The following is an 18741-nucleotide window of genomic DNA, read 5'->3' on the forward strand; positions in this document are numbered from 1 at the left end:
TTTTCGGCTGTTTTAATTTTTTATTTTGTTTATTGTCGCTAAATCAACTACCACAAATAGTCATCGGATTGAGTTGAAGGATATATCATATCAAAGCCTTTTCAGTCATGATTCGAAAAAATTTTTTAAAATTCTGAAAACTTTTCCCAGTGTTGCGAAAAACCTATGTGAATTTTTGATTTTTTGTTCTATTTCAAGCAAGTAACGCGCTCGAGTAACGCTAATCATAGAAAAAAATAACTGTTTGTTTTAGACTTTTAGGATCCAAAACTTCATTTTACTTCAAAGAAAATTAGCTGTGAATGTGTCATTTAGCGTTTGTTTGGCAAAACAGCTTTTCTATAAAAAGTTCAAATTATTGTGCTAAAATTTAGAACACAAAAGTTTTTGTTTTTCATTTTTCTTGTTTTTTATTCATTTTTGGAAGACAAATACTGTCGATCTTTCCTAATTCACTATTTTTCTATGCAAATTTTCTATGCGTATAGTTCTCGAATCACACCAACTAAAGCGACACTAATTAAAATAAAAATAAAACACTTTCTTTTTTAACATTTTGGTCGAAACATACCGTGCTACTTTCACAGCAACCGGCTATCCTTGTTAAATTTTGCGAAGATTTTTGATCGATTCTCCAAAGTTTTCGGATTAAAAATTGAACTCAATTTTGAAACTGTAAAATGAAAGTCATTCATGTACTAAGTACTTGCTCATTTCAGAAAATCAGAAATAAAAACGCCAAAAATCAAAACTTATCGTAAACATTTTTTCGCTGGACGAAAAAAACAAAAAAAACTACTTTTATAGACTTACCGAATGTTACGTGATACCGTTAAAGAAAGATGGTTTCTGAGATTTTTATGCCTCTTGCCATCTGCTTGTTCTCTCAAGCTGTTTGCGCGGTCTCTCGGCACAACGAAATTTTCGAAATGTTTGAGAATCCACAATTAACTTTTTTCTAAATGAACTTAATATTTGACATTATAGAATTACTGCATAAAAATTATTGATTTTGCTGAACCTGTAGACTGATTAATCATCATTACTAGTCAGTTCCATATTAACGACCGAATGGTCACTGAATATCACATCTGAACCGAAAGAATCCAGAAACCACTAGCCATGAACTGCACACTTAAATTAAAACAAGTCAAACTGAATACTTAAATTTGTGACAAGTAAATCTGAAAACAAAATAAATCAGAATCAACCAAATAAATTTCAATCTATTTGTTAAAACAATTGAGTTATGTAATACATTCAGTCTGTTAGTTCCATAGTCTCAAATCTGTCCATTTCATAAAAAGCGGCTCTGACTTGCCGCCCTCCAAACCACCTGCCGTTAAGATCTACGATTGCTGGAACAGAAAAAAATAAATTTTGACACTTCAATCTAAAATAAATTAATTAATCTGCTTATATTATATATGACCAACAAATTTTTATCTTTAAATTTGGCCTGTCAGTATTAGTGAAAATATACGAGTGAAAAAAATTCAAATGGAATCAAATGAAGCATTTTTCCTATCATAAAAGTTCAGCTGTTTCGGAGAAACTGCACCGACTAATTTGAATCTAATTTGAAAGCCGAAGAAATAAAATAAATTTTGATCTTTAAAAAGCACGTCAACGACTTTACTAAAATCGACCAAATTACAACAGAAAACAGAGCAAACCTGAATCAATTAACCTAATTTGATTTTTGAAAAATTTAAACTCAACATATTTTAATCAGATGACACTTAATGTTCAGGTTAACCTTTGATAGCCGACTCCATGCGTTTGAACTGCACGAATATTCGGACTGCGTCGTCAATAGATGCCTGTGGTCCTTTGGGCATCTCGAAGATGACCACCTTGACCACATCCCCATACTTGCTGCACTCTTCCGCTGTCTCCGGCTCCAGGTCTTCGTCCACCTCCCCCGGACCCACCATGTTCTAAAAATACGAGTCACAACTCAATAAATTCAGCTCATATCACTTTATTCTGAGAAAAAATTCCTCAACAATTTTTTGCGGAAACTTTTGGAATTGATTTTTTATCAGCCCCATCCTTCTATAGAATATTATGTCATATTCGATACAATTTGACAAAAATCTGAGAAAAAAGTACTCATTTTTTAAAGATCAACCTGGACAGCTCATGGGTTGGTCCTATACCTTGTGAATTAATTGTCTCAAAAGCAACATGTATTTGCCCAAAGTTAAAATGTATTTGTAGTTATTACCTTTAGAAGGATGACCTTCGAGGGTCTTTTCATCATCTCTGCGATTGACTCTTGCTCTTCTTGTTCACGTCTAGCGGCTTCCCTCACCTCCGAATCTGAGAATTCATTCACTTATCTCATTCGAGCAATTTTTATTATTATTTTTTCAGCCGATCTGTGCAGCTTTTTAAAAATCAAAAACAGCTTAACTATCGGAACTCTCAAGCAACTAAATATTTATTTTATATTTTTAATTTTCTGGCTCATCGCTTAAAAAATGTTGTCCCTACCGTTCTATTTTATTACCTGCATTGATGATTTTGCCACCTCTTTTACTCGTTTTTTCCACTTGCAATGCAGTCGCTATGCCCTGGCCACTTTTACCCAACCCAGCTCCCTCTTTGTAGCCAAACTTCTTCATGATGTTGACCGCGACCGATGTGCTAAAATTGGGCGCCCAAAAATCAACAGAAATCATGTCTCTATTACCAGCACATTCGAACTGATCAAGGACCGAAATAGACGTATGTATACTTATCCACCTTTAAAGGCAAGCTACCGTTAACAAAAAAATACGAATGCTAACAAGAAAACGAAAAATTCAGACATCAATTAAATCGAAAAGAGCGATTGAACAAAATCAACCAAAGTTGACTAAAATAATGAAGTACTAGAAAACATCATTTATCTCTCCGTTATTTCATTCCAGTCTGAGATTTTGAGCTATAATCCGAAGATATCGGAGAAAAATGCACCCAGCGAAAAACTGATTTCTACTCTTATGAAACATGTGTTTGTAATAAATAGTACCTAGTAATGGTGTGAGTGATGTCTTACCCCAATTGGAGAGAAGAGTCCGTTTTGTGAAATATTTTGGCATAAGGTCTATCCGGGACTGCACTTGCAACAATAGGATTCGCTACAGCACATAACAAAAGACCGCGTTTAACAATTAACTGCAACGACGCAACTATTGCCCATTATATTCATCAACCAAACCACAAAAAACTATTAAATTAGCAAAAACAGAAACTCCCGCGTTTAAAAATGATTGTAGCCAGATAACCTTTTTTATTTTCTTACCTAGCTGTGCAGTATCATCAGAAAATAATTGAATCATCATAAAAACATTTATTCATTGCAAAACGCGATATGGGTCTCGTAGCTAATGAATTTTCCAAGATGCAAGGTTTCATTTCTATTTTTAGGTCAGCCTACTTAGTTTTTCGAGGCTCCACCTTATGGAAGGTTTGACCCAAAAACTAGTCTTTTCGGCGCTCGTTCCGTCTCCTACAAGTATATAGGCATCCAGAATGCACCCTTCAAAAAACTTCCAACTTGATTAGCCAAAAAGAGGATCCAGTCAAATTTGACCCCATTGGAGGTCAATTAAAAAGACCCTGTTAGGCTCTTGTACTAGACGAGCGTTTTTTTTCAACATTTTCATGAAAAAAAAACAAACAACACTGATCGAACCAAAGCCTGGACATGTTTCTAGAAAAAGAAACGGACGTGTTTTGAAAGATGTAACAATGAAGTTGAATTGTTTTGAAAGATGTCATACCCGCTATCATTTTCTCCTGCGCTTGCAACTGCTCTTGTGGAGGTGCAATGGCCGCGCCTTTTCTTGAGGGATCTAGAAACAAACGAACACATTCAAAATTATTTAAATTGCGCAACACAATTCTAGAACTCATAGAAGCCAACCAAAGTCAGGAAGGAAAAATGAACATCAAAAACACGGACCAACTTGAAAAGAATGAAATCATACCGAGAATAAGTGGGAGGATCTAAGAATTTAGTGCGACAGGGAAGCGGTCTACGAAAATTATTAACTATATTAATTATAAAAATTGATTCATCCAATTGATGCGATTGGATGAATCAATTGTAGGACAGTTCAGCAATAACAGGAACATTAGTCCACCCTGACCGTAGCTCATCGAAATCATAATACTCAATACAATTTTTAAAGCAATTATTATTTTCATCATCATTACATTTTTTTAATAAGTGATAAGTAATTTTTGGTATGAGCTGAAAAATTTGTTTCAACTTAGAGCTACACGTTTATTTGTTCATTCGACGATGTTCTTACCATTATCAGCGACTGACTTCTTGTTCTTCTCGGGTTCAAACTCTTCTTCTTCGCTGTCCGAATACCGCCCTGCGAATCCTAAACTTAGTTTATTGGCTCCCAAAAACGAGTTCACGATCGGCGTCGAGTCATTCGGCTGATTGCTCTTTAACTGTGTGGTATTATTTGAAGGAGAGTTGTTTCCTTGTTCGTCCTGACCAGTTGTAAGTTGGGGTGAGTTTCCACGAGACAACTTTGAGGATGTGGGTCCATCTGAATCTTTTGGACTACGTGAACTACGCCTGAAACAAATAACTTCATATTGAAATAGCTTTTTGACCCAATGTTAAAATTGATTTTTTTTGTGTAAATGAAGGCGAAATTCTTCGAATTCTTGACACCGAAAAACGAATTCATGAAATCAAAAAACGTAGTGTATATTTCACAATGAAAAGAAACCTGATCAACCGAAATGACACGAATCTGAACCATTTTGGTTTGGTTCTTATTAGAGAGATGTTCCAAACGACTGAGTCACTTTACGCCTATCATGCTGCACATGAATTTGAAAAAAGAACGCATAATACACAAGCATTGTGCGTATTATGATCATCAAGATCATCATAAAGGAGAAAATGGTTCGGCTCAATAAAAGTTTTTTGTTTTTAGGCGTGAAAATTGTATAAGACCTATAAAAACGTTCATTTGCATTTATATGCATAGATTTACACAGAGGCAAAGCTGCGCTTCTCAAACACTAGCAAGAATTCGACAAAAATCAAGTGCAATAAGAAAAAATTGAAATAAACCTCGAAGTAGTAAAAATTCGGCTATGTCTCGGATTTTATCTGTGACGTACAGATTATGAGTCTCACACACTAACCACTCAGCCACTGACGCTTAAAAAAAACCACAATCACTAGCCACAAATAAAGCGGATAACAGATGCTGTGAAATTTCCAATGCCGCAGATCGTGATTATAGCAGAATACTTTTATTTGCGAGTTAAGTTAGAAAAAAAGGTTCGTACTTATACACTAAGGCTCGCTAGTTTAAGTAAATTAACTTGCATTGGAAAAAGCGGCATACTTTAACTTAATACAAACTAATTTTGGAGCGACCTAAAAGAACCACAGTCAACCAACTCACCTTCTATTAACTGGTGAACCATCGTCATCGTGTCTTCTTGTCCTCGCCTGTTTAGACTGCATATATATCTGATGTTGCCTCTTTTTAGATTCCTCGTAATCATTGGGTTTAAATGGGTCGTACTCTTCCATAGCCGGAACTCCGGAAGCGAAACTGAATCCAGCTGGTGTTCCAGCTAGAGGTATTGTTGCCGACGATGAGACTTCGGTGGAGTCTTGGGAGGGTGTTGCTGAAGTGTCTCCATTTCGAGAAGAGGAATTCTAAAACCAAAGCCGGTTATATGTTTCAATAGATGGTAATTTAGAGTATAGTGCATGAAATCAATTTGAGAAATATAATGCATAATATAGCCATTTCATTTTCAATCAACTGTACATGCTATTAGTTTTTCTGAATACATTACTCTGCCAGATGAAATGTTATTCAAAAATTCAAGTTCTACACGTCTTTTGCCAAAACTGCGGCTTTTTCAAATAAATTATAAATACTGTTCGAAGTTCGATCCAGCTACTTAACTTGAATCTGCCAGCTATTGAAATATATCACCCTAAACCAATGCATTTAGAGCAGTGTAACCACTATTATATAATTAATATCCAATTGTTGACAATATTCTTTTCGGGCAACTTAACTGCACGACGTTACATAACTTAAAACTGCTTATTTTGACCTCTGAAATCAACTTTTCACTCAACCGAGGACGTAAAAAATTATATCAAACGCAAAGGTTAAGCTGTGCTTCGCAAACACTAGCGAAAAAAAAACGACACAGAAGCAGCTCTTTTAAGTGAAATAAAACAGAAATAAGCCCGCAAACACTAGCGAAAAAAAAACGACAAAGAAGCAGCTCTTTTAAGTGAAAAAAAAAACAAATAAGCCCAGAGTTGGAAAACTTAGCTACGTGTCGGATTTGACCCTGCGACTTTGAGATTTGGAGTCTCGCGCCTTTCCCTCTCAGCCAAACATTAAGCACAAATAAAGCAAAGAACAGATGCTATGAAACGTCCACTGCTACAGATCGTGATTGCAGCCAAAGTGCCAACAAAGGAGCACTTTTATTTCCAAGTTGGGGTGGAAAAAAAAGTAGTGTCATACTAAAACACTACTCTACAAAATGTAAAACATAGACAACTGGCAGTAGGAAAAGAGTAATAAACGCAAAGAAACAGAAAAAACTGACTTATTTCTCGAATTTTATTTTATGATGGGTGCATTTTTTGATAAAAAATAACCCAGTTTGAGAAAACCGGATGAAGAGGTAAATTTTTAATTCCGCTGATAAATGTGAACACGAAAAATTCACTTTAGAAGCTAGAAGTCCATCACGTTTTTCGTGAGCTTTAAACTTTTGCTGTTCGATAGAGGAGTTTGCCTTTCTTTAAACAATGGAAATGAACTGAACATAGAAAAAATTCAAAAGTCAAGCCTCGAAAAATCAAAATTGAGAGTGGAGAAATTAAGACTTTTTCCTGAAAAAAAAACATAAAAATAACTAAGAACTATGTAACAGTCTTCACAAAGTTCATTACATTTAATATCTAAGTCACATAGAACGGCCGTTTTCTCATCAATTAGGATGCCCAAACTCACCGATTTTGCCAACAATTTGGCCTTTATCCAAAGAAAACTTAGCAACGAGCACATGAAAAAATTTAAGAAGCAACAAACTGCTGTTTTCTGTTAATAGCATTTACATTTCTATCAAATCAATTAGCCATTAAAAATTAACGAATTTACAGAACTGCCGACCGTTCAACAAAAATTAGCGAACTAACAAAACATAGCCAACAGACAGCTGGAAAAGAGTCATGAACGAAAGAAACAAAAAAAAACAGAGTAAAAAAGAAAAAAATATATCAAATTAGAAAAAAGTCAGTGCCAATTTCACGAGTAGCGAGGTGTTATAGTTGAATATAGTTGAATACATAAGAAAAAATATGCGAATCTGAGTAAAATTTGTCTGAAGCAAAAAATAATGTTTTACATCGTCCAATTTTATGCGGTGAGTTAGAAATTGTTGCCGATACCGAAACTTTTTGGGAATCGAAACCAAGAATCAAAAGGCTGCATGTATCTATAATGTTAACATCCAACTCGAGCGCTTATGATAATTTTTTCAGTTGCCTGAAATCGTGCCAAACTCTTAGCCAGGGGCACAACAGTGGTTCTCCGTAAACAGCCTTTACTTAACAAGTCTTACCTCCTGCAATGTAGTAGTGGCTATCACAGATGACTGCTGAGTTGAAGCAGTTACTGATGCTGAATTAGGGATGACTCTCTTTGCCCTCTGTTGGAGAGATGCTTTTTTGGCCACCAATTGGGACTGCAGCAGTTTTATTGAACTCGACTGTTGCCATCCCGCTGAAAAAGACACATTTTTATAGATTGAAGTTCTCTTGATTGAAAATGTTATATTTCACAACCTTTCTAGCGTTTATAAATCGTAACAAACAACAGTTCGTAAATTAGACAACTATACATAATTCATCAGAGTTTCCCGAATTTTCATCTCCTTGAAAAATACAGACAAAATCATAAATTAAATTTTCATAAATCAAGAACCAGATTTTCAACTTTCAAGATTTTGAGTTCACGTGTGCTCTTGTGGCGCTTTCCATCACACTAAAAATATCCTTGCAGCCTTTCATTGCAAAGTCCAGCATATTAGGCAAATGGTCCAGATGCAACCTAGCATTCATGTCCGTAACTACTATCTCTTCGCTTCTCGGCAATAACGCCAAGGTCAAAACTGGGCACCCTTGTGACTCTTCGAGATACGAAACATCAAGGACTCCTTTTTCGTCAACTATACTAGCCGTACAAGCCGATACATAATCTTTCATAGGTATACAAGCGTCTATGAACGCTAAAGTAGCTGCGTTTATACACGCGGCATAATTAGCGCCATCCGATTGCGTTACTTGCACATAGAGGTCAATTTGTGACCTCGGGTACAGATGAGTTAAAACAACAGAATCAAAGGCCTGTTTCAAATTAATCGAGAAACTTTGCGACCTCTTATCACCAGTAGGTCTTTTCTTTCTTTCTGTAGTGCTAAACGTGGCCATGCTAAATACACAATTTAACAGTGCGCGATCATGAGGTACTTTATGTCTTAACACAGATGATGGCTCATGTGGCCCGTAAACTGCTGCCATAACTTTGGTGTTGCCGACCTCGAAAACGGCAGATCCGTCCGCTTGTGGGAGGACTCCTAGTTTACAGTTTATTTTACGGAGCTCATCGCAATGTCTGCCGTCTTGGCGAAAGCCATGCAGACCTATCAATTCCATCTGTAAATGTCATTGTTAGATGCGAGTATAATTTAAAAACATGTTCGAAGTATTGAACTTTGAAAACTATGATAAGAATCAGATAACTATGTTGTTGTTAGTAGCCATGTGAATCCTAGCAATGTCAGAAAATAACCTTTAAAAATTAGTTCAATACAAAAAGAGCAATATACAAAAACGATTTGAACGGATTTACTTCCTTTTAGTCTGAACAAAGATAACAAAATATAAAAAAAACGCCATACAATTTTTATTTCAACAACTGCGATACAGAAAAAAGGAAGATATTGAAAAGGTTTTGATTTTCGAAGACCTGCAATTAATATCAACATTACAATTTAAAACACAGGAGATCTGGAGCTTCGTACCACTTGCAACACAATACAAGAAACAAAAAAGTCAAAAAATAAGAAAATTTTTGAAAATGTCACAAACACTATCAAATACAAAAAAACTTGTTTAAAAAAAGACAACAAAAGCCAACACAATAGAGTGTAAAATTAGAATCGGAAGAAAATATACAAGTGGAGTCAAAATCGAAAACACCCGAGCACAAGCAGAAAAAAATTCAAAAAGACTTGAAAAATAGTTTTTTTTAAGCCCCTACCCCTCAAAACACCCACGCTTTTCTTCGCTCATCAGAAGACGCAATATGCCGCTACTAAGCCGATATAAAACAGGTTGAAACTCATAAAGCCGAAAAAAAGGAAACAAAAAATTAAGAAATCGAATTGGTAAATTACGACCAACAAAAATAAACAAATTTCTCAATTGCTCAACAACACGACGGATAATTAAAATGCTAACATGCTCAAAATATGCCAGTTTTAGTATTTCCAACAAAACAACAGGAAGTTGGTACATGAGTAAATGTATCATTTCTAATTTTAACCATTCTGTGAACAAATTATTTGAGGTAAAAAGTCTTGTACCCGATTATCACAATGGTAAAAAGAATCAACAAACAAAGGAAAACTAATCAGCTAAATAAAAAACGTTTGGAAATTTTATGCTTTAGCGTTTCATTTCGACGCCAGCACAAAAAAAGGCAATTACAAGCGGTTTTTTTTCACCTTGACAATAAAATTTACAATTCGTTAACACAGCCGACACTAAGCTATAAACTTAGCGGAAAAAATTAGCCAAAAAGTATATAGTGAACCTCAAAGTGAATCCTTACTTGATTGATATACCCAAATCAGATTTCTCAACGTTTGAAAAAGAGTGTAATAACAAAGGGTTATCAAATTTGAATTTTCATAAACTCTGGCTTTATACAACGCTGATTCACATTATCCTGACAACCAAAAAAAAAAACTTTAGTTTGAGCCTCTTATTTAGCCCAACAATACTTAACAAGGGTTTAATCTCCAACAATATATTTAAGAGTTATTTTAGAAATAAAAAAATTGGTCTTTTAGATAGTAACATAGCAAACAGACTAGTTGGAGAATAGAAAGTAAGCAGAATAAAATAAACAGAAAAAAAACAGACGGCCTTAAAGCTCTTTGAATTTCTAAAAAAATTTTTATTGACACTTTTAGGATAAAATTAAGCCAATTTAACATAGTTGGAGAATAGAAAGTAAGCAGAATAAAATAAACAGAAAAAAAAACAGACGGCCTTAAAGCTCTTTGAATTTCTAAAAAAAACTTTTATTGACACTTTTAGGATAAAATTAAGCCAATTTGAAAGCTGGGTCGATAGGTAAATTTTTTATTTTGCTGGGACATCTGAAAGTTAAATTCCATTTTCGAAACTAGAAATCAATCACGTTTTTCGTGACCTTTACACTTCTGCTGTTTTATATTGTAAATTCTTTCCTTTTAACAGAGGAAATGAACAGAACTTGAAATGAAATCCAAAGTCAAATCGAAAAATAAATTTGAGTACGTCTTTTCCTAAAAAAACAACAATTATCACGACCAATATATCAAACAATAAAAGTTTTTTTAAGACAAAAACGAAAAGATTGAGAAGAAAACCTTTATAAAATTTGTAGGGCGTTATAAAAAAACTCGCCCCGATATATTTTTGTCAGCAATTGAAAAAATAGTTTTGACGTAAATTTTAATCGACTAAAACACCAAAAATGCTCGTTTTGGGGTAAAACTTTGGGCTTGAGTTTTGCAAAATAAATTGTACTTAATTCTTTCCGCTGAAACTGAAGAACGAATTGTCTTCATTATTTTTTTGACTAAAATCAGCCCAATTTGAGGAGAACGCCTTTTAATTTTAGTTTTATTCGTTTTGCCCGGATAATTTAAATGAATGTATTCTTCGTAATTTAAAATGTTTTCTTCCATATGCTGCACATTTCAAACTTAGGATTCAAATTATTGCTAAAATGGACTCACATATAAATTTTAATAGATCTATACAATCATTTATCAATCTTTAAAATCAAAGAAGTGCCATGATTAACGTTAGCAACCGCCAGCCTTTCAACCAGCGACAGCTTTGAATACTCACACAGCATAGCCAAAAAAGATTGAAATAACTCACCAGTTTCCTGCTTCGAGTCCAGATTTAATCCAATTCCGTCGTACAGTGACATAGCTTACCTGAAAGCAAATGATTTTGAGAATTTGGCATTAAAGATATTCAGTGCAGCCCAATTTATCCACCAAAATTTTAGATAAACGTTTATCTAGACAGATTATTTTACAGGTTGCTTTAAAATAGCGTTTTTTCTTTCAGCCAAACCTATTGGTTATTTCCAAACTGGCAATTTTCATGACTTAAAAATGTATCAAAATTTTTCAAACCGATTTGGGCAATATGTTTAACGCTGTTCACCAAAATTTTCAACTTCTCCAAAAATTTATATTGTTTGAAATCAATTCACAAAATTGATGGGTGCATTAAGGACGACAGAGGTGATACATGATCTTTCTGGAATAAAATTATCTTTGTGGAATTCAACACCCTCGCAACCCAAAGGCACTGCTCAAAAAAAACTCAGTGTATAAAATCAAAAAACACGTTTGCTGAGCCAGTATCACCGAAGATTCGTTCACAATAATATTTCAGAAAAATCAGGGTACAAATAACTAGCAACAAAGTTTAAATCAGAAAGTAGATATAAACATTAATATAGAAAAAATCTGCAAAATTCCCTGAAAATGAAAACCTTTTGAAATGGTAAATGAAATCTCAAACTGCCGAAATCAATATCAATTTTTTTTTCACTTCAGAATTTCAGTCACACGATCAAAACCTCGAAAACTATACGTCAACAAAATTCCTCGGTTTAGGGAAATTATAGTTACATTTCGAAACTCAAACTTATACACTGCGCACTACTTGCGATACAACTGAAACATTACATTATAATAATGTGAATAGAAAAAGAGACAGAATATATTATTTAAAATAATTAGCGTTTAACGCAGCTCCGGCGCTTCAATTTTTTAACTACTCATTAAAAAACCTCATATATTAAAAACAATGTATGCATGCTTTGATGAAATCTGACAGCACCCAATTACAGGGTTGGTAATTTCAAATTTGTAAAACCATAAATTAATTAAGAAACGTCACATCTCGGAAACGACATGCAAATGAGCAGTCGCTTTTTGACTCAGGATTTTCAATTTCTGAGTGTACTCTGATAGTACCCAATTACAATGTTGCGAATCTCAAAAACTACCAAGATTTTAGGAGTCATATTTGGAGGCAAGGTTCGCAACCTTTGAGAGTACTCTGACGGCCCCAAAGTACAGAGTTAGGAAATTCTTAGAAACTTAGAAGAAAAAATCACGAAAAGTCATATCTTGAAAACTACAAAGATTTCAGCAATCAAATGTGGTCGTCAGATTTGCAAGCCTTAACAGTACTCTGACAGCCTCCAGCTACAGGGTTGGAAATTTTTAATTAAAAATTTTCTGAACATTTTTTTTTGAAAAATCACAAAAAAACGTCATATCTCAAAAAGTACAAGGATTTGAGCAATCAAATTTTGAGGCAAAATTAGTAGCTCCTTGTAGTACCCTGACAAAGCCTCGCTATAGAGATGGGAATTCAAAATTTGTGAAATGTCTTATATCTATGTTCTAAAAAATAATAGATAACAAGCGTAACATCTTGAAAACTTAGAGCAGCTGGGCAGTCTCATTTGGCGGCAAGATTTGCACTTTGAAACTCCTGAGAGTACCCTCACAGTACTCAACTACAAAGTTAGGAATTTCAATTCTTTTGATTTTTTTAAAAGCAAAGTTTTCTGAAAAATTAAAAAAAGAAATCATAAAACACGTCATATCTCGAAAACTACAAGGAATTGAGCAGTCATATTTGGAGGCAAGATTCACAATCCTTGAGAGTATTCTGACAGCACCCAACTACAGGTTTGGGAATTTCAAGTTTTGTAAATTGTTTTTAATTTGAGTTTTCTGAAAACTTTTGAAAAAAATCACAAAAATCGTCGTAGCTCGTACACTAAAAGAATTTAGGCATTCATAATTGGAAGCCAAACTAGCAACCTCTAGAAGAACCCTGATAGCATCCCGCTACTGGGCTGCTTATTTTAATCTCGGTGAAATAAACACATTGAAAATGGAAATCGGAAAAAAATCTTAACCATGGCAAAATACGATATAGCTTAAACGTGCAAAAATTCTTTCGTTAAACATGCAAAAATATTACGTTTAAAAAGCTTAAAAGTGGCAAGATAGTGAAGCCCGCAATTAAATATATAGTAGACATATTATTTAATTATTTTCTTTCAAACAAAAAAAAAACAATTATCTCTAATAAAAGTAATTAATATCAAAAAATATCTAATAGAAAAATGAAACTTAACTCTAGAAAAAAATTATACATGTTTCGAGTCAGGTTATTAACAGCGTCAAATAAGCATTAATAAAACACTACTAAGTGACAATCAAGCGGGCAAACCTTAGTTCCACTACCCTTAAGCCGAAAACAAAATTGTTCCCATATAGAAATTTGAGTCAATAAGTTTTGAAATCCAAAGCCGAATAAAACCCATCCCTCTTGAAACAACACAAACGTGGAAAATCACGTTGAGTTTGATTAAATGTATTTTTCTTTTTCCAATTTCTATGATTTCAGCCAAATTTAAATAGCTTAAGTCCACTCTTATGGCACAATTTATAAGGCGGAGTTGATAAAATTACAAATGACAGAAAAACTTTCAATTATAGAAAAAATTTATCAAAGCAAAATCATAAAAATAGCACTGCAAGCTAGCAACAGGAAAGGAAGCAACTAATTACAAAGAAAAGGGTTCCAAATGTTGTCTGGAATGATGTTCTATTTGCGGACAAAACGTCCAGAAACACATTCGACGGCGTTTAATGGAAATGCAAAAACAATTTTTCGGCGAAAAAATCGTTGTCTTTGAGCTATAAATTCTGACTTTTAAACATTAAGCATCAAAAAGCATCTACAATGAAAACTGCATACAGCAAAAAAATCCTACGAAGTGTCAACTAAGCTGACAAAACATACGCAGACTATTAATCCGACAATTTTTTTGACATTTTTTGAAACTGAATATTTCCCCTTTGAAAAAAAACAGGTCCTGGTCAGATTTGATCCCAGGACCTATGCCGCCCAGGCTTATATCCCCATACTAAAAGTGCCGGAGATAGTTGGAAATTTCAATTCAGTATGAACCAAGATACCAAGTAATTCTGTTAAACAAGTTCTCAACCCGAAAAAAGAAGTATTTATCGATTTGATAACGTTTGCTAATCGCAAGCACAATAAAATTAGTTAATGACTAAGGAAGTATGCCAATGAAAATACCTATCAAATATCATAATTTGCATTTGAAAAAAAATGGAAAATGCGCAGACAAAGATTAGTTTAAAACAAAAGTTTATTTAAAACATTGATTGCCACCAAATATGGTTGATCACTACCTTATATGATTTCTACCGAAAAACTAACCGTTAGTTTTATTTGAATTTGTAAGAAAATGAGCATGTCAGCCTGCACTTGACTCGGCACGTATTACTTGCAGATTTGTAAAAAATTTAATTATAGGAAGTTTTGTTCCCGGTTACTCGCTGTTGCGGTTGTTCTCGCAAGTGTAAAGAACCCCCAACATAAACCACAAAATTTTTTGCAATCAAACAATGCATAACAGGGCAACTACGTCATAATATTATTTGTCGAGACCTTTCATAACGAATCAGCATAAACATGAGAAAATATTGAAATATACCAATTCTGAATCGTTAAATTTACAACCAACAGTTTTAAAAAATTGAATAGGTAGTGTACTTAAAAAAGAAAAATGCTGAAATATAACCCGAAACGCAGCTGCTGGATAATTTATTTTAAGCTAATTTATTAAACAAGTTGTTAGCCTGAAAGTCTTTAGTCTGATTTGATAACGCTTGCTGATAGCAAGCGTAATAAAACTAACCCAATTAGAAACAACTGTGTCAATAGGTATTTATACTCCCTTGGAAAATCTGAAAACTTGAGTCTGTTTTCATAACTAAAAGTCAGTGACGTGTATTCTCACAATGCTCTTTTGTAATAAAAGATAGTACGATAAATTTCGCTCAGTTTAAAATTCAACTTAAGAAAAAGTCAAACCGCGAAAAATCAAATTTGAGCTTCAAAAACTTTTAGTTATCAACTTTAACTTATCAAACACCAGAACTAAATTACAGATAAATCAACTCATTCGTTAGCCCAAGAAACAGATGTCGCTAGCCAAAAGGAGCTTCCAGTCATCATCGACTTATCAATCGAAGACATTGTTATTCCCAACTTTCAGTGGTTGAACGAAAACTTCTCACCCCTTCTTTTTCCCGATCATGACGTTCAATTGCGGTAACTGGTTTTGGATTGAAAAGAAAACACATCCAAGAGAAAGCTGGACACAGAGGCGAAGCTGAGCTTCGCGCCACTTGCGATACAACAATTATACACAGAGGCGAAGCTGAGCTTCGCACCACTTGCGATACAAAACACGAAAGCCGCAAAGTTAAAAAAATATCGAACATTTTGAACTAGATCTATCGATAAGGCTAGTTTTGAAACAAAAACGAGTTAGACAATAGAATGTTAAACAAGCATCGAAAAAATATATATCGCGCGTTAACAAAGCCGGAAATACCTTAGCAGAAACCCTTTAGGCTGAAATTTTTTTTAAATATATCATGTCTCCCAAACCCTCTAACATTTAAGCACATAGGCACACAAACAAAAAATTTATTCACGCGTCAAATGGAACAATATGTGGCCAAAACTTTTCAGGCCGAAAAAAAAATAAGTAGAAAAAAGCCGAAAAAAAAATTTTTTCATGAAAAACTTGAACTATAATTTCTATAAAGAGTCTTAGCATTTTGTGAGAACCAGAGATGAGCTAAAAAAAATATGTTTTTCTTGAAAGCTTTCGAAATTGAGCCGCTAAGCCGATATAAAATTAGCCAGAGCAGAGTAAACCGAAAAAAGGACAAAAAACAAAAAATAAAATTTTAACAAATCAAAAAGCAAATTTTGAACAGGGCGGATATTTGAGATAACCAGCTCAACCATGCTTAATAATTGCAATCAAGAGGAGTAGGATTAGCAGAGAGGCTGATGAGATGAAGAAGTCTCGTAAGTCCTGTGGACAAAGTTGTTTACGGGGAAGAAGTCTAGTACCCGATTGCAATACCATTGCTATCGCAAGGGTAACAACAATAGGATGTAAAATTAGCCTCGAAAGAAAACTAACACAGCGGTAACAAAGCCGAAATTTTTTTAACAAAACCTTGAAAGCCGAAAAACAAAATCAACAAGCCTTAAGATTTATAAAAATTTAGCAAGTCCTCCTCGCCCTCAGCCCAATCAAACAAAAAACTTTAATTGCCCGTCAAATGAACCAATAAAAGGCCACTAAGGCGATATAATAAAAGCCGAAACCAATTAAGACAAAAAAGAAGTAAGATTAAAAACAGACGAAAATAAATTCAACTTACTTCAAGAATAATAAAAATTTATTAAGTCCCACTCAACCACAAACCACACAGGCACTCACAAAACTTTTTCAAAGGTCGACACACAATATGAGACCATTACAAATAACAGAAATAAATCAGAACACTAAGAGCAACTACAACGTAACTTGCGCATAGCAAAAAAAAAAACAATTCTACGTTAAGGCAACTAGGCCAAAAAAACATTAGCAGACAAATAATAAGCCGACAATTTTTTGGTCAGATTCGAACCCAGGACCTTTGCCGTACCAGGCGAATTGGTCACCTCCAGGCTAAGTTGACCGAGAATGGTAAGAATTTGAAGTGGGCCGGGAACGCTCAGAAGGTAGCAAAGGTAAAAGGTGTTGATAAACTCAGGAAAATCAAAAACCTCAGATTTAAGCTCTTTCAATTTCAAGAAACATTTATGATTGACATTCTTTTTTAAAAAAAACGCCCAATCAGGAAAAAACTGGGTCAAAGTGTATCTTTTATATTCCTTTTGAAAATCTTACCCATTAAAACACTTTCGAAAATGCAATAATTCAGGTTTCTTGCGCCAATTGCATTTTCATAGTTGGAGAGCATAACTTGCCTTCCTGTTAGCATATGAATTTAAGTGACTTACGATATCAAAATCAAAACCACGAAAAAGCGTGATCATGTTTAAGGACCTTTTCTCAAAAAAAAATCAAGCCCTAAATAAGTGTCTGTACTTCGTCAATTGACTTAACTTTTAAATAAGCCAGAATTCAAAATTATTCATCACTGCATGGTCGGAGATTAAACAACATCATGCAGTTATTCGCCATCACAAATGCCACAAATTGCAGGTTTGCTGAAAAACGTCGCCTTTCTAACTGGAAATTAAACTAAAAAAAAACAAGGATAGCCGGTTACTGTGCAAGTAGCACAGAATGCTCCGACCAGTTTTAAAAAACAACAACAATACTTTAACAAATTGGTGTCTTTTTTCTGAATGTTGTGATGAAAAAATTTCACGAAAAAGTAAAAATCATAGCATATTTGAGAGTCATAGTAAAATAGGTCGATTAGAAAACAATTTTTGAAAAATGACTAGAAAAATGAAAAAAAAATTCAGTGGAAATTTTTTGAAATTTCAAGTTTTTGATTCCCAAAATTGCGCTAAAAACTCCAAAACTTACATTTACTCGAGTAAAACTAAGTTTTCACATTTAAATTAGGTTAAAATAAGCTATTGCAATTACTAACTACCTTACTAATTAGCTCGAAATGAGACTACAAATTTCAAACCAGTTTTTCTCGACACTGAAAACTTTTTAGAAACTTTTCAATGTCGTTCGATTCACGACTAGAAGGACTTTGAAACGATATTTCATTCAACCCTGTCTGTTGATTATTCTGTGGTAGCTGATTTTGCGTAGAAAACAAAAAGCAAAAATAAACAACTAAAACACACCTGAACACAAAGTTCATCCCCATTTTCAATGGTCGGAACAACAAGGATAGCCGGTTGCCGCCCAAGTAGCACAGAATACCCGACCTTTAAACAACTACCTTTTCAAATTAGTGTCGTTTTTTTTGTGCGTGGGGTGCCTAAATTTTAGTCACAGCCTATAGTCATAATAAAAATTTTAACATAGTTTTCAGTTCTCGAATAAAAATTTTTATGGCGTATCCTTCTATAATATACGTGCTCACTCGCTGGTCGGAACAAAGAATGAAAAACAATGTTGGGTTAGTAGTAATCGCAAATTGTAGACTAGCAATCATGATACTTCTTGAAGTGGGCCGGGAACGCTCAGAAGGTAGCAAAAGTAAAAGGTGTTGATAAACTCAGGAAAACCAAAATTCTCAGATTTAAGCTCTTTCAATTTCAAAGAAACATTTATGATTAACATTCTTTTTTAAAAAAAAACTCGCCCAATCAGAAAAAAAACTGGGTCAAAGTGTATCTTTTATATTCCTCTCGAAAATCTTACACAGAAAATCACTTTCGAAACTGAAATAATTCAGGTTTCTTGCGCCAATTGCATTTTCATAGTTGGAGAGCATAACTTGCCTTCCTTTTAGCATATGAATTTAAGT

General features: G+C 34.1%; 2 protein-coding genes across 2 annotated transcripts; both read right to left on the reverse strand.

Annotated features, from left to right (window-relative positions):
* Positions 1–1150: 1150 nt before the first annotated feature.
* LOC134856092 (splicing factor 45-like) lies at positions 1151–11288 on the reverse strand. The gene is made up of 10 exons (XM_063872456.1): positions 11234–11288; positions 7636–7796; positions 5436–5695; positions 4308–4588; positions 3774–3845; positions 3047–3128; positions 2516–2652; positions 2231–2325; positions 1760–1940; positions 1151–1358 (listed from the first exon to the last, which is right to left on the reverse strand). The coding sequence occupies exons 1-10, from the start codon at positions 11283–11285 to the stop codon at positions 1261–1263; spliced, it is 1419 nt and encodes a 472-aa protein (XP_063728526.1). The 5' UTR covers positions 11286–11288; the 3' UTR covers positions 1151–1260.
* On the reverse strand, positions 7883–11191 carry LOC134856093 (exosome complex component RRP41-like). The gene has a single exon (XM_063872457.1). The coding sequence runs from the start codon at positions 8726–8728 to the stop codon at positions 8012–8014; it is 717 nt and encodes a 238-aa protein (XP_063728527.1). The 5' UTR covers positions 8729–11191; the 3' UTR covers positions 7883–8011.
* Positions 11289–18741: the final 7453 nt, after the last annotated feature.

The sequence above is a fragment of the Symsagittifera roscoffensis genome, unplaced genomic scaffold, assembly GCF_963678635.1.
Source record: "Symsagittifera roscoffensis unplaced genomic scaffold, txSymRosc1.1 SCAFFOLD_439, whole genome shotgun sequence".
Lineage (NCBI taxonomy): Eukaryota > Metazoa > Xenacoelomorpha > Acoela > Convolutidae > Symsagittifera > Symsagittifera roscoffensis.

Bases quoted from the DNA above. Each gene is read 5' to 3' on its own strand.
- LOC134856092 (XM_063872456.1), bottom strand. From the start codon at position 11,285: ATGTCACTGTACGACGGAATTGGATTAAATCTGGACTCGAAGCAGGAA. The intron at 7,797-11,233 runs GTGAGTTATTTC...TGTCTTTTTCAG, and splicing joins GGACTCGAAGCAGGAAACTG to CGGGATGGCAACAGTCGAGT. The intron at 5,696-7,635 runs GTAAGACTTGTT...CTTTGGTTTTAG, and splicing joins CCACTACTACATTGCAGGAG to AATTCCTCTTCTCGAAATGG.
- LOC134856093 (XM_063872457.1), bottom strand. From the start codon at position 8,728: ATGGAATTGATAGGTCTGCATGGCTTTCGCCAAGACGGCAGACATTGC.